The sequence below is a fragment of the Quercus lobata genome, chromosome 11 (assembly GCF_001633185.2).
Source record: "Quercus lobata isolate SW786 chromosome 11, ValleyOak3.0 Primary Assembly, whole genome shotgun sequence".
Lineage (NCBI taxonomy): Eukaryota > Viridiplantae > Streptophyta > Magnoliopsida > Fagales > Fagaceae > Quercus > Quercus lobata.
In genome coordinates, this window is record NC_044914.1 from 33,994,652 (window position 1) to 34,010,944 (window position 16,293).

Sequence of the window (16,293 nt, forward strand, 5' to 3'; positions counted from 1 at the left end):
ATTTTAACAATGATTATATGGATTAAACAAACATAGTGAGGATAAAATATATATACACAAACACACTCACACTGAATCATTAAAATCACTATTATTTCCATGGACGTAATGCACTCGGCCATTAAACTCAAACCCAGAGGATGTTTAATGGGCCTTATGGACTTATGGTTATCTATAGGAATTGGTAACCATCACTGTGGAAAAAAAAAATCCAGAGTCTTCCAAACTTAAGAGAAAAAGGAAAAGAAAGGCATGATTGTATTTCTTTATCTCTATTTTAAAAACCTCATTGACAAATACCCAAAACCAATTAACCCAAATACTCTAAACAAAAGCAAACCAAATGTGACACAAATATCCTAAAGAAAGAAGATTCTTTTTTTGAAAGAAAAGAAAGCAGATTCTAACCAAATACAGTTATCAAAACAAAATCTAACCTAGAAACAAAAATCAAAGATCTAAAATCAATCCGACCAAAATACCAAAACTAATCATATTTAATTAATGCCATTTTTGTAAGACCATAAGTTCAAAATATATCAATCCAACCAGAATACTTCTTTTCTAATGTCAAGGATACTCTACATAAACTGTTCAGCCTCTCTCATTACATGAAAATATGGATTGAATTAATGGATTCACTACACAAAGAAATCAAAGTCACCACTAAAACCCAACCCAAATACTTAAAATGAACAGACCCCATATATGACCCACAACACAAAAGAGGTAGAGCTCCAATTAAAAAACCTAGCAATAAAAAATTCAACATCCTAAAAAAATTCAAGTACAAAGAAAAATCAACGTAACAATCCCCCACACCACAGCATGAAAGAGGTACTAAAAAAATTGAAAAAGGATTTAAAAAAAAAAAAAAAAACACCAATCAAAAGAAACAATACAATTAATCTAAGTTGCCAGGCGTGCCAAGGGGCATGGAATGCATGTGATTGCACACGATCCATATGCCTTGGCAGATCGTGCTCTTGCAATAGGTGTGGAGCTTGTGAGTTTCGATCAATAAAAAAAAAAAAAAAAAAAAAAAGATCCCTCGTGAGATGAGATTAAGGAAAACAATAAGCAAAACATGGCCAAATAGAGAGAGAAATTGAAGTTAGAAAAAGCTTACCTCAAATCTATCTGCTGTTGTTGTTTGTAGTGAAATCTGAAGAAAAGAGGTGAGTGAATGAGATTAAGGAACAAAAAAAAAAATCCCTTGTGAGATGAGATTAAGGAAAACAATAAGCAAAACATGGCCAAATAGAGAAAGAAATTGAAGTCAGAGAGAGAAATTGAAGTTAGAAAGAGCTTACCTCAAATCTATCTGCTGTTATTATTGTTGTTTGTAGTGAAATCTAAAGCAAAGAGGTGAGTGAGAGGAGTTTCTTAACAATGATGATAATGGTGAAAAGAAGAATAATACAAAATTGGATAACTAAAGAAGAAACAATTTGAGTTTAAAAACAAACGTTGAGTGTACTGGGAGTGTGTTCCTATTTTGTAGATAGTGTTTTACATGGAAGTTAAAGAAGCATTTTTACCAAGTTTTGCCTTTATTTAAATATAGGCTATAGGGGTATTTTGGAACCAAAAAAAATTCGGTCCAAACAGGTGCAGCCCCTTAAATAGTAGTATAAAAATAAAATAGAAAGAAAAATCAACGTAACAATCCCCCACACCACAGCATGAAAGAGGTACTAACAAAATTGAAAAAGGATTAAAAAAAAAAAAAAACATCAATCAAAAGAAACAATACAATTAATCTAAGTTGCCAGAAGTTGCCAGGCGTGCCAATTAAGGGGCTTGGAATGCATGTGATTGCACACGATCCATATGCCTTGGCAGATCGTGCTCGTGCAATAGGTGTGGAGCTTGTGAGTTTCGATCGTGCTCTACACATGCCTCTTACACCTACTACATCAAAAATTCTCAATGATGATACTTTTGCAAAGATGAAGAAAGGAGTTCGAATTGTCAATGTTGCTCGTGGGGGAGTAATTGATGAAGATGCACTAGATGCTGGAATTGTTGCTCAGGTTCTTACATTCTCATACTTGATTCACATATATCTTACGGTTGAAGAAAGTCAATGACATGGTCTCTTTGTTTTAGGGGCTGCACTTGATGTTTTCACAAAGGAGCCACCAGCAGCAGACAATAAGTTGATGTCATTCCATTTCTATGTTCAGATGTTATCGGAGCTGAAGCCATATGTTGTACCTGCTGAGAAGCTGGGGAGACTTGCTGTGCAATTAGTAGCAGGAGGAAGTGGTGTGAAAACTGTTAAAGTGACGTATGCTTCTGCTAGAGCTCCTGATGATCTTGACACCAGGCTTCTTCGTGCCATGATCACCAAGGGTATCATTGAGCCCATTTCCAGTGTGTTTGTGAATTTGGTTAATGCTGATTTTACTGCTAAGCAGAGAGGTCTGAGGATATCAGAGGAGAGAATTGTTCTAGATGGTTCACCAGAGAGCCCACTTGATTTCATCCAAGTTCTAGATTGCGAATGTGGAATCCAAATTTGCCTCTGCAATATCAGAGTCTGGGGAGATTAAGTTCGAGGGACGGGTGAAGGATGGGATTCCCCATCTGACAAGGGTAGGATCTTTCGAAGTTGATGTCAGCTTGGAAGGTAGTATTTTACAGGTATGATTGGAACAGTTGGGAGCATTTTGGGTGAGGAGAATGTGAATGTCAGCTTTATGACTGTGGGAAGGATTGCCCCCAGAAAGCAAGCTGTAATGGCAATTGGTGTGGATGACCAACCAAGCAAGGAAGCTTTGAAGAAGATTGGTGAAGTTTCGGCCATTGAAGAGTTTGTTTTTCTCAAGTTGTAGTGTGGATCACAATTACAACATCTTTCTTTTTCCTTTTTGGATGGTTGGTATTAGTCATAACCGCATCCTAGCCGATTTTGATAGTTTCTATGAGTGTTTCTGTATCTTGATGGAAAGGAAGAACAATAAATTAGCTTTGCGACGAAAAGTTTGTATTGCATTGAGTTGCCATGTTCCCAAATTCAATTTTCTATTTTAATCTTTCCAGTTGTAATTGTATTACTTAATGTTTGGTTCTGTCTTGGTGTAGTGCTGCAGTCGTTTTCCATGAAAAATTTACATTTGTTGCAGTCATTTTCCAGGAAAATTTTACATTTGTTTTCGCATTGAGAGATTTAAGTATTCAACCATGATGACAGATTTATGAGTTTTTTCTTTTTAATAGGCGAGACCCGACATTTGAGATTTTAAATAAGAGGTAGAGTAGAGGAAATAAAGATCAAACTCAGGATCTTATGCTCTGATATAATGTTAAATTACCGATTGTTTCAAAATTTTAAGTTATTGGAATATGATAAATTTAATCATTTGAAATGCAAGCTATCTAACTATATTTAATTTTCTCTACTTCTTCAAAAATACATCTTAAAAGAAAGTCAAGTTAAACTCCTTGCAAATACATCACTATATTCAAAGATGTGTACTTCGCAATTGTCTATTGTTAATTTGTTATAAAGGAGTGGAAACTGAAACATTGATATTACCCCAATCATTCTAACCTTGAAAGTAAGACTCGTTGGATATAAAGCATATTATTACATTTCTCACTGAATTCATCATATTGTGAATCTGACTGACCTATGTTCAAAATAATCTCAACCTATCTTTTCCTCTGGTCTTCCTTTGACTTCCAATATCTCAAAAAACCATGTCCACATTCCGAACAACCAGGTGCTCTCAATCTTCACTAGACTAATGTGAATTGCAACATTTCTTTACTGCCTTGTTTGAAGCCAGGGAAACATCCAAGCAAAAGCTCTCTATAGTTTATGAACCAGAAAGGAAAGGAACCTGAGCTACAGTTGTAGATAGGGAGATGGGGAGATTATGTATCGCTAGATAGGCAGCAATACCAGCAACATAACCTGCAAAAGCAAAACCACTCACCTGCACAAAGAAGAATGACTTCTTTTACTAAAAAGAAAAATAAAAGTTTAGTCAATAAAATGTCACTACACAGCAGTCCATACCTTCCGTAAGTACCAAAAGAAGTCCACCTTTTCCATTCCCATGAATGCTACTCCAGCTGCCGAGCCAATAACTAACATGGATCCACCGGTGCCAGCACAATATGAAATCAACTGCCAAAACTGAGAATCCTGGGGGAAGGAGGTGAGGTCATACATCCCCATCGTTGCTGCAACCAGTGGAACATTATCTATAATTGCTGATACGACTCCTATTACACAGGCAATCACTTCACTACTAGGAATGTGAGCGTCAAGGAAATTCGCCAATTCCCGAAGAATCCCTGCAGCCTCAAGGCTAGGGGAAGAAAAAAAAAACAAGTTTGTTATAATGCAGAAGTAATAACTTAGCATATCTCACGTGTATATGTATCCAAGTATGTTTTTTAGGAAATCAGATTAATATATCATAAATATCTTGATTATAATTCTTCCAGAGACACATAAATACGGCTACTATATCTAAAAATATATTATGTAGCATAAGTACATGAAACACAGAAGTTCAAAATGTGTTCCGTATTCACCTGCTAACAGACAAAAGTATTCCAAGGAAGAAAAGAACTCCTTGAGTGTCAATCCGTGATAAAGCTTGTGGCACTTTTAACTTCTGCTTTTCAGATTCACCATAGTGGATAGCATCAGTTAGAATCCAAAGAACTCCAAGTCCAAGCAGGATACCCATAAAAGGAGGCAAACCGGTTAGGGCCTTGAACACTGGAACAAAAATCAAAGCTCCAATACCTACAAAAAAAACAAGCAGTCCTTGGGGAGCCATCTGTTCGGATGCCATAACATTGGAAGAGTCCTGTCCGTATCCATTAACTTCACTGGACGGAAGAAGAGAAACTCATATCTCATCATCCATAATCCAAAAACTTAAACCTAGCCTTTTTAAACTAAAATTCACTGGCTTTGCTTTGACAATACAAGAAGCAAGACTGTTTAAACCTAGATCCTAAGATCACTGAATGGTCTACAAGATTGGATTGTAAAATTGGATTGGGGAATTGTAAGATTTGACACACTATGTTTAATAACTATAAAAAATTATCATCTTATATTAACAAATTCAAGAAGTAGAATAGTTTGGAATGTAGCTCAAAAGGTAAAACTTTTTGTTTACAAGTTATAGATAATTTGTTAAGGTTCAAATCCTTGCATCCTTGCAATTAAAATTTGATACAATGTATATAGAGTAATATACAAGCATGTTCTTATTAACATTATCAATATTTTAGATAAGCACATAAAATCACAGCTCACAAGATGATAAAAGTTTTCTATTAAATTGAAAAGTACATAAGATCTTAATTAAAATATAGATTTTTTACAATTTAAATCTGGATTCCCCCATGGTTTGAGACTAAGGCATGGTTATTATTCCACCAGATTCTACAACATGGTGTTTTTTAAAGCGTTTCGGATTGTTTGATGGAGTTGGGATTATAAAATCATAAGGTTTTACAATTTAAATCTAGATTTTAACAACCATAGCAAGAAGAGTACCTAGTCAGGGACATAAGAGCCAGTGGGACAGCTAGAGAAACAGCTGAAGGTACAAATAAGTCCTGTAACAAAAGAAAATGCTATAATGGGAACTCTTTATTTAATTTCAGCACTGTGCTTCTGTAATTAAACATTCCCAGTCACTGCAATTGAACAAGTATATCTCAAGTGATTTAAGGACCTGGCATTGAAAGAGCCACAGCCGGGGAGTGCTAAATTTTAACCAAATGCTTTATAAGCTTTTCTTATCACTAATTATAAACAGGTTTCCTTCCCCATATATATACTTAAAATTTCATCATTGCAGAGTAGATTTTATGAGTGAAGTGATTGACACGTTTTATATTCTATTCCGTTTTAGTGACATTAGGGGAAGACAGTCAGCTAATGCAGATGTTTTGGTTGGATCTCATTGGATTAAATATGCAACAGCAGCATGAAATGTATTGTATCAAGATAGTATAATGAAAAAGACCTTCATTGTCTGCAAAGTTGATATCTGACCGTGTATCCACAGCATAGTAGTGGTAACATCACCTATGGGAGTCCATGCACCACCTGCATTTGCTGCTATCACAACAACAGCTCCCAGAAGCCTGTCAATTAAATCTCAATCAGAAAATGGAGATTTACCAATAAAATCAATAATTGAAAAAGAAAAATATGATTAGCAAACACTTGATCTAAAGTTTTCGAGAAGAGATAAGATAGCAAGCACACAGCCAGTTTCAATGTAGCAGAGATCTCCTTAAAGCTATTAAAGTCAAGCTATTTGGACATGGCAGCAGATAAGAGTGTCTGAGAAACCCAATTATCCTGTTATGATATTGTTATCTGCACTTCAACAGCATCCCCTTAAACATTTTTAGTTAAGATAAGGTTCATGACTATGAAGGCATTAAATTCTCTGAAGTTTTGCACATTTTATTGTCCTTGATTCTGGAAAGAAATAAAAAGATGATATACATTTCATATGTATTTACTTTCAAATAGCCTTCTACCAGTCATGTCTTCTAAGATTGTGGCTCAGATAAGGTAAGTACATGGTCGGAATATGCAGTGACAAATAGAAAACCTATCTATCATATTAGAGAACCCCTAGTAGACAAAGATCGAGAATAGGATCTTTAATTCTTTATCTTCCTTGCTGATGTGACAGCTAACTCCACAATCTTCATGATAACCATCTTGTACTTTAGTAAGTATTAAGAGTGTTGGAGCATATCCATTTATAAATCATACCCATGCCCATCATTTTAAGCTTTTAGATTAACTATTTGGTTACTATGGTATCAAAGCTAAATTTCCTGGTTGAAGCCTCCACGCTTTCTGATAATATAAGTAAGATACACAAACAAAACAACCCCCCTAGGAAATGTGCTGAGTTAAGAGATCCACCATTAACATATATTCCTGAAATGCATTCTCAAGAAAATAATTACAAAAAAGCTACATTTGAGAACCAGAGCTCTAAGTTAAACACCCTAATTTCATATAGTTTTTGAGGATGGTACAGGAGAACTGAAACTTGTAATACTGCAGTGAATATTTTTGTTTGAATGAGCTGTTGAAATTCAATACACGATAACAGACTAATCAAATGCAAAAACTCATGAAGATTTAAATCACATGAGATAAAATAGAGTAATAGTCAGCTCGTACTTGCGAAATTCTGATGGAGGTAATAGTTTCCTCAATAAAGAAACCATGGCAATGGTACACGTCATGTTATCAAGGACCGAACTAAGGAAAAAAGTCACCAAACCAATCTGCAATTTTCATGACTGTGTCAAACTTCATTAACTGATAAGGAAATAAAGTGTAGAAGGAAAAGGCTGATACAGGAAGATTTAGAATCAAATAGACCACTAAGGTCCCTGCAGAGAAATGCATTGGTGGAATAAGACAAGTTATAGCTAATTTCTATAAAAATTAAAATTAGAAAATTCAATATTTTGGAATTTCTTACTGAAAGAGGGACTAAGCATCATAATTATGATAGAAAATTAGCTAATAATTTCTATGTATCATTTAACTTAAAGAGAAGAATAGCAATTCCATTTTTTGATGAATCAGCTGGGGAAACACTTCAGCATCAAGGAATGATGCTGACAAGCAATGTTCGCTAAGGGACGTGGATAACCTACCCCTATATACCAACTAATCCAAGTTATTCGATTGATGTACAATAGAAACTGAAGTTTGGACTAAAGTGAACAGACAGCTTGGTTTGCCCAAGGTTTTTATCAATCTATCCTTTCTTTTTGTAATTTTCCAAGGCTTTTGTTGACCACCAAACCAAATACCAATACCATGAGTGATCAAAACCTTGGACCATAGGGAAAAAAATGTAGTTTAGATGTCAAGATTAAATTTGATATAATTAAACTTCAACATTAGTTAATATGGTTATGTCAGCAAAAATAGAGCACTCACTGCCCAGAGGAGAGTCCGTGGCTTTCGGGTGGTTATATTGTCGGTAACCAGATTAAAACCTTGATGAGCATCAATTATCTCCACAATGGTCATTGCACCAAGCAAGAAAAATACTATTTCACCGACTTCTGCAGATGCATTCGTTAGCTCTGAAACAGCTATATCAGTTGAAGGAGCCTACACAAGTCAAACACCCACACAAAGTAATTAAGATTAAAAAAAAAAAAAAAAAACCCCACATTGCAACCAATACGTTTTTAACAGATATAGCCACATCATTGTAGTAAGAGGCATCAAGACCTTGAAGTTTGTATAAAAGGATAAAGAAAGTAGATTGCACTAAAAACATACAATAAGTTTATTTCAGAGGAAACTTACGAGAAAAAGCTATTATTTCACAATACCAAACATATAAAAAGTTGATAAGAATCGTCAGACATAAATATCCTCATCTCTCTTGCTCATGGGGGCTGTTGTTGGGGGGGGGGGGGGTGTGAATTCCTTTTTCCATATAAATGATTCTATCTAGAGATAAACAATAATACTATAAATTGTTTTTTATACATGTCTATGAATGGAACATAGACGAGATGGTCCCGATACACACAAAGTAACTAAGAAAGAAGAAGAAATAGAACTGGTATAGGGCCTAGCCAATGCATCCAGCTAGCAATGTTGGTCTGAATGAAAAATACTTATGAATTAGATTTCCCAAAGTAGCCTCAATGTATAGATATTCTTAAATGACTTGAATTTGACTGGTAAGAATAGAAATAATACTTGACTTTAAGGAAGCCTTACCCAAATCTCTATTACATTATAAAAAAAAAAGTCCAAAATGTCTTCAGGATCATTGGAGTGTAAACTAGATTAAAAAAAGAAAAACAACCACTATAAACTCACAAAAGAGCAACACTTTGAATTTACTGTTTTAGGGAAGGGGGGGGGGGGGGGAATTCAATTCAGCACCTGTCATATCTAAAGCTAAAATTAACAGAAGTGTTCAAAAGTTTGATCTCATTTCATATCATAAGTAACCATATATTATCAACATCTGGCAGAAGAATTAATCAGTCCCATAAGCAACTTTGATGTCTTAATCTCAACGCCAAACGAAGTAACAAACTCATCAATTAAACCGATGTTAATGGTGGTCCCAGTGAAAGTGATGTTGCACTAATCACAATCTGTCACCTCCACAAGTAGTGAAATTTGTAATATTGTTATGTCTATAGCATTGTTGAATTTACATTACTATGCCGAGGAACTCAGCATTAGAAAAGAATATATGAACTGAAAACAGCCCATAAATGCCAACTTGGATATATGAAGCCTTCCTTGCCAGCAAAACTCATATCATAGAAGGAATCATCAACGGGTCTTGGCTAGATAATATGTCATTAATTTCAAGTAGTGAGAAAGAATCTTACCCCAATGCTGCGCACTGCCCATAAGCTCACGGCCATCAGTAATCCCACTCCACTTTTATTGAAAGCAAAAGATTCTTCAAAAATGATGCCTGCATATCCTATTCCAAATATCAATGCCATCGCAACATCCTATATCACAAGGCACGATCAAAACAACCAACGTTATAATAGTTTCTCAAAAAAAAAAAAAAAAAAACAATTTAGTAACTAAAGTAATTTAATAATAATTTAGCACAAGAAATTTAGTGTTGAATTTCCACCTCCACCAAAAGTCAATTAATGTTTTAATTTGTTAATGAAAAATAATTATCAAAAGCAAACAACATAAATTGAAACTATCTTTCAATAAATTAGAAACGGCTTGTTTGGTACATGTGTTTTAACACATGTTTTCAGTTTTTAAACAATAATACACATATTTCCACACACATTTTCATCCATACGTATTTCTAAAAAAACTGAAAACTATTGTTTAAACATAAGTACCAAATGTGTCTCAACAAATCGTAAATTGTGATGATTCTCATGAAATAATTCTCAAAAACTTACAAACATGTATCGATATTAGAGAGTTATTACACTTGGATAGATGAAAAAAGTGGCATATGGAGCTATTACAAATGAAAAGAGTTACTACTTACAATTGAAAAAATTCGGAACATTGGATAGTTTAGTTACAAAAGGATTTTTTTCATATAGAGAATTTTTTTTTTTTTTTTTGATGGGTTCATATAGAAAATTGGATGCTAGGAAACACCACATCTTGTATTATGGGAAAGACTCCTTTAAATAAGCTTAGAAAGAAGCCTCTTGAGTCTTGAAGGATGAAGTTTCTTCTTTGCGTTTGGATCACGTTTCAGTCCAATTATTGAATGCTTGATGAAAAAGATGAATGTGGAAAGACAACGATGAGAGGAAATGGAAAAAGAGAATGTGGGGGGTTAAAGAGTGAAAAAGGAAGCTATAATTCGTATATAAGTCATATATATACGAATTATACGAAATTTCTGGCTTGATTGTTTCTTTGTTTAAGTCATGTATTTATCTTTGGCCTTTTGCTCCATATCTTGTATTTTGTTTTATCTTTGTACGTTATTACGTGCGTTTCACATTTTATTGTTGAGTCAATTGAAAACACTCTACCCCACTCTACATGTCTGCCACGCAAAAGACAATAGAAGTTTTCGTTTAACCCCACATCGTTATTTGGACTTATATGTGTGAAAAAATGTAACAAGAAAAATATCCAAGTGCGACGGCACAACTGTTGTATAATTATGATTACTTTTTGGCATGCACTTGATATGGATATTTTTACATTTACAATATCCTGATTCCTAAATCAACCACCTTCCTGTAAAAATCTTAAAAAATCACCTATTACTCATTTGGACTAAGAAATTTAGAGAGAATAATTTAAATTTCAATCTTTAATTTAAATTTACTTGAATAGAGATATAAAATGACATGTCTTTTCTATTGATGAAATTTATGAAATGATATTAATAAACTAAAAATAAGGTGTCATTTCAAATCTACTATAATATCTCAATATTTTTGTTTGAGCAAACTCCCTAAGGCCTACAAATTTATACTAGTAATTATTTTTCAAGTCCCTTAATTTTAAATTCTCAAATCCTAACTCAACCCAAAATTTATTTAAACCGACAATTTTTTGCCACCTCTGGCCAAGGACTATATGAAGGTCTTGATTGGTTATCCAACAACATTTCTAACAAAACTACATGATATGATCTCTTCCCTAATGCCTCTTACAACAACTAAGACGTGGAAAATTATACCAATTAAGTTTGACCTGGGTTTAATCACTAGAACCAAATGTGATAAGTACTAAAAATATAAGAGTTTTTGTGAAAACCCAACCTAATTGGAGCATTAGTGGAGAACTCTCCTAAGCAGGCCGGCAAACATGTATTTCAAATTTAAATTCTGATATCTCAAGCAGCAGTTGGTAGTGAAACAACTCTTATCTGCAAATATTATATGATAAATTATAACCACTGGTTGGATCATTATCCAATTGAGAATGTCTAGTACAATTTTTTTTTTTTTTTTTTTTGCCTGATCGAGATAGTTGCTGTAATCAGTTGGGAATTGATCTATCTTAAGGAGTATTTATTAAGATCAGCTGCATGCACAGTATTCCAATGTTAATGTTATGAATGAACTGCTAGTATTGGTGTACAAGAAGATAACATCCATTGCAAAACATTTTCCGGCTTAGGAGGCGTTTAGCTTTACCTGGTTAATTCACACTTGAAAAGCAGATGGTTGCGCTCATAAAAAGAACATGCGCATGCAGATTCCTTTTCTTGAAAGGACTGACAAAATAACACAAGTATATCATTGATTGTTAATCCAAATACCAATATATAGAATAACAGATGGGAAGAGAACTGAACTTAAAGACATGTATAAAATGAACCTTTCTTCACCTAGAAGATTACATGGTAAAAGAACTAAATATGCCTGCTTAAATAACCGTAATTATGCACTCCAGGCAAGTCAGCTTCATTTATAGCTTGTAGGACTCAAATATAGATTGAGTTAAGTGAACATACAGCTTTATACTTCATCCTTCCAAAAAATGAATAATCACGGAAATCTATAATTGAAAGAAAATCCTTTTTGAGACCAAGCTCTAGAAAATCCACATAGACTTGTTAACCAGGTGAACATATTTCGAATTCAAAATGTAAGCATAGGAATGTTTCAGGATCAGATACGAACATATATGGATTATAGAAGCAGATTGATAAAGCTAATTATCAAAGGGGGAAAAAATTACATTGATCGGACTATATTTTGTATTCAAAATGTAAGTATTGGAATGATTCAGGATCGGATCTGAACAAATATGGCTTATAGAAGTAGATTGACAAAAGTTTATTTCACATAACCAGAGATTGAGGTCCATCTGAAGCCTTAGATTTCTTAGCTTTTTTCTTCCTCCCTCCATTTTTATTCTTCTTTTTCTTCGGTTTCTCATCTATAATAGTTTGTGTGCTCTGCAGGTGTTGATGAATGGCAGCCAAAGGATCCAACTGGAAAGCAGGATGATTAAGAACTGTACTCAGCTGTTTTCCTTCCTTCAAGCTGATGAAAATGAACCCGATATTACATTAAGACAGATATCACAATGAAAAAGCTTGCAACAGGAAGTAAATCATGGAACTCATATGCTCACATTAACTTTTTCATAGATTTACAATTTGGCTTCAACTCATCTGTAGGAGGAGTTGGTTGCCGCGGGGTCTTCAAATCAGGAAGGAAATCTGAGTGTCGAGAGATCATATACTTTCAATTTCTTCTGTTGGCTTCTAAGTTTCTTCTTCTGGCAGAACATAAATAGATATTTAACATAATAAAGATTATGAATATTACTCAAAAATAAGTTTTACGAGTGTTATCAAACATTTGCCACAACATATTAGTTCAAAAGGTTTAAATGAAACAAAAGAAAGGCATCACCTTAGATTCAGATATCAAATAAAGGTATACAATTTTTTTCTTCATATATTGGTAAATAGAGGTATACAATTTTAATACACAATTGTAACAAACAATCTGGTACTTGTGGAACACAATAGAGTCCTAACATCATCCTTACTGAGGTTTACAAGGCGTTGGTAAGATTTATGGACTCCAATGGGTCCTTTTTAATTAAAAAAGAATCATGAGAATTTGGGCAAATTAACAATTTATCATATCTGAAATCCCCAGGTCATAATTTTGCTGCAATACAGTTTTCACTCCAAAATTTTTTGATCCAGGTTCATATTAACTTATCTTTTTGACATTTAAGAGATGAAGGTTCAAGATTCTGTTCAATTGTCCACCTTTCACATTTCTCACTTAATTTTAGCTAGGTTAAAAAGGGAAGGATTGACTGCTCTATGGAAGACCCTACATAAGCCTGATCCTATAGCACCTATCTACAGAGGAACCAATGCTTTAAGGGCCTAAACAATAAAGGGGCCGTAGACACACCCTCATAAAGGTCAAAGCCTGACCTCAACTCATGGGGTTCAAGTAGCATCATCCAGTGGGTATCCTGCTTGAACCTACATCACTCCCTCAAACCCAAAACGTTGATCCCAATCGAACCACATTCTGTAAACCTTTGTCACTAACCCAAATTAAGTAGTGAATAAACTACTCAATTTTGTATCTTGCATCCTAGAGGTTGATTGAAGGTACTCACCTTTACATGTAAGTTGAACAATCTGGCTCTATCTATACATTGCATGATGTGTCATTTTTCAATGCTACTCCCTTAACTTGCCATACCATTATAGAACAGAGTTGCACCACACTAGCAGCCACAAAATGTATTTGTGGATCCTGCATACCACTTGATTAAAATTTGTCTACATCCTTGCGGTTTTGGAAAAGGTTGCATTTTGCTAAATATTGTATAATTTATTTTACAAGTACCAAAAATTTATGCCAATTCATTTTCTAAATCACTTAAAAAAGTATGAAAACTCCGACACTCTTTTAACTTTTATGTACAAAATTCCCTTTTGGAGGTAATGTCTCAACTCTAAAAGATTGACCAAAAATCAATGCTATATGTTCTTGCAAGTGCAAGATTTACTTAAATTAAATCTATCTTGAAATAGATAGGCAAACAACATGTGTAAAGGAGCTGAAATTCAGTCCATCAAAAGGAAGACAAACTTTACAACTTGGCAATGCAAGTCCTAACTGGAACTTTCTTGCTAGTGACAGAAAAAAAAAATGATATAAATCTTAACAACATACTAACCAATGCAATAACCAAACTGCCAATAAGCAAGTAAACACAGTTCAAACTACCCACCAACAGCACCAAAAATTAACTCTGGCAAGTGTATAACAATAAACAACGCGAATGTTAATTTAACAATCTCACCTTGCCAATAGCCTTCTGGGCAATCAGGGCAGCCACAGTATCTTTAACCTCTGCATATTATTAAAGCACGAATGAAAATCTATAATGATGATTTCTTTTTATCCTTCATAAAATAAAATAAAATAAAAAACTATTTACAATCAATCCTTATGGGACCAAAAATTATCAAACTATAGAGGATAAAAAAGATTCCACATGACCAAAAGATGTAACAAATGAACACTAAACAGGAACTAACAATGTGGGAAAACATCAAATGTTCTAAAAATACTGTTATCCATGCTGGTGGTGCATATCTAAAAGAGCATTAAAACCCCATAAATTTCCAAATACTGAAATGGGTATTCAGACTTTGCATAAATAATCTAAATGCGTCTGATTCTTTTGTAGAAGCAACTGTAAAAATTGTCATACTTGGACCAATTCATAAAATAAAATAAAAAAAATTAAAAAATTAAAAAAACATAGAAACTTACTTGTATAAAACTGGCGTTTCTTCTCGAATTTAAGGTCTGCTTTAGATGCTGATTTCGGTCTGCATAATTATTCATAAGTAGAAAATCATTTTTTTTTTCCTAATGATGAACCAGGCATGAATTGAATATTAAAAAAAAAAAAAGTTTGCCAATATGATAATTGATGATGCTGAAAAATCAACAGTAAATCACACGGTCCTCATGTGCTCAAAACAGTACCTGCACAACAAAAAGAGAAGATCTTATAGAGAGTACCGGTGTGGTGCCGGCCAAGTGCCCTCCGAAGGTCAAATTAGAACTTCTCACAACTCTAGAGCGCCAGAGCAGGGTAAATTATGCGTACCTTGGTTAGTGAGGGTATTGGGGCTTTTATAGTAGAAAAAGGTTGACATCTCTTTCCTTGGCTTAGAAGTCTTTTCCTTATAGGAATCCTCATGAGCGTATTTTTAGCAATCCTTTCCTTGTAGGAGTCTTTTTGATCAACATTAGGCGTGGGGCACAAGAAATTTCCTTACATGTATGTGTGGAGACCAAATTAGGGTTATGTCAGAACCGTCAGCCTAGTTCCTCCCTTCATCATGGTGGTGTTAGCTTTCAATTCCCATCCTAAGTTAATCCCGTCAACTTTGTAGACTAACTATTTGTCATGTGTTGATAGACGCAAGGCTGACGGGTTGGTTTGGGGTGTCACTCTTCGCCTTGCCATGGGTAAGTCCCAATATTACAAAATTATCCTTATTAGCGGCTCCCTACTCCATAACCTCGTCAACTAAAGTTGACGGGTTGTGGAGTTCAGTTTTTTGTGACTTCTATTTACTTAATTTCATTTATTCAGGAACAAGTAGAAAGAGGCATTTATGGGCGTTTCCTCGAGCATCCTGCATTAATTGCTTGAACATGTGTCGCATTCTAACTGGATCCATTTCTGGATGAGGGTGTCACTTCGTCTTCCGTGCACCCTTTGATTCTATATATACCTTAGTTTTGTTTTTTGTTTTTGTTTTTTTTTTTTTTTTTTTTTTTTTTTTTTTTTTTTTTTTCATTCTCCCCATTTTATTGTTGATCCAGAGAGAGCTTACTGTTTGGAGAACCTTGCTCCCATCGTCTTTTTATACTCTTCATCCATTTGTTGAGACCATCACTTCTTCCAGAGACCGTTTACTTGGTAAGTCTTCTCCTCTTTTCTCCTATCTATCATTTTATTGTGTTTTAGTTGATAGTGTAGCTTTTTAGTGAGGCCGTCAACTTAGTTACTTCGAATAACTCTGTCGCTTGTAGGTAAAAAATGTCTAGGGAAGCGATTAGTGAGCAGTTGTTAATCCGTGAAGGAGTGAGCTACGACGAAGTCTACCAAACAGGACAAGAGCCCGAGGAGGGCCATTCCTAGTCATCAGAAAGAGAGACGTCAGCCCGTTCTTCTGACGAGGATGGGGAAAATTATACAAGAGAGGAAGATGAGGAAGAGATAGATGAGGGAGAAATTGATGGTGAGGGAGA

At 34.5% G+C, this 16,293-nt stretch overlaps 1 protein-coding gene and 2 pseudogenes across 1 annotated transcript; 1 reads left to right on the forward strand and 2 right to left on the reverse strand.

Moving 5' to 3' along the window:
- The first annotated feature begins 1,797 nt into the window (after nucleotides 1–1,797).
- On the forward strand, nucleotides 1,798–3,036 carry LOC115969567 (annotated as a pseudogene).
- Nucleotides 3,037–3,439: 403 nt separating this feature from the next.
- On the reverse strand, nucleotides 3,440–10,157 carry LOC115969565 (sodium/proton antiporter 1-like). Its single transcript, XM_031089241.1, has 9 exons — nucleotides 10,044–10,157; nucleotides 9,403–9,531; nucleotides 7,973–8,149; nucleotides 7,199–7,305; nucleotides 6,012–6,132; nucleotides 5,537–5,598; nucleotides 4,555–4,857; nucleotides 4,031–4,325; nucleotides 3,440–3,947 (listed from the first exon to the last, which is right to left on the reverse strand). The coding sequence occupies exons 1-9, from the start codon at nucleotides 10,062–10,064 to the stop codon at nucleotides 3,828–3,830; spliced, it is 1,335 nt and encodes a 444-aa protein (XP_030945101.1). The 5' UTR covers nucleotides 10,065–10,157; the 3' UTR covers nucleotides 3,440–3,827.
- Nucleotides 10,158–11,913: 1,756 nt separating this feature from the next.
- On the reverse strand, nucleotides 11,914–15,922 carry LOC115966758 (annotated as a pseudogene).
- Between the last annotated feature and the right edge of the window lie 371 nt (nucleotides 15,923–16,293).

Coding starts and splice junctions, on each gene's coding strand:
- LOC115969565 (XM_031089241.1), bottom strand. CDS start 10,064: ATGTTCCGAATTTTTTCAATT. Junction 6,133..7,198: donor CCTCCATCAGAATTTCGCAA/GTACGAGCTGAC, acceptor TTTAATTGACAG/GCTTCTGGGAGCTGTTGTTG. Junction 4,326..4,554: donor ATACTTTTGTCTGTTAGCAG/GTGAATACGGAA, acceptor TTCTTCCCCTAG/CCTTGAGGCTGCAGGGATTC.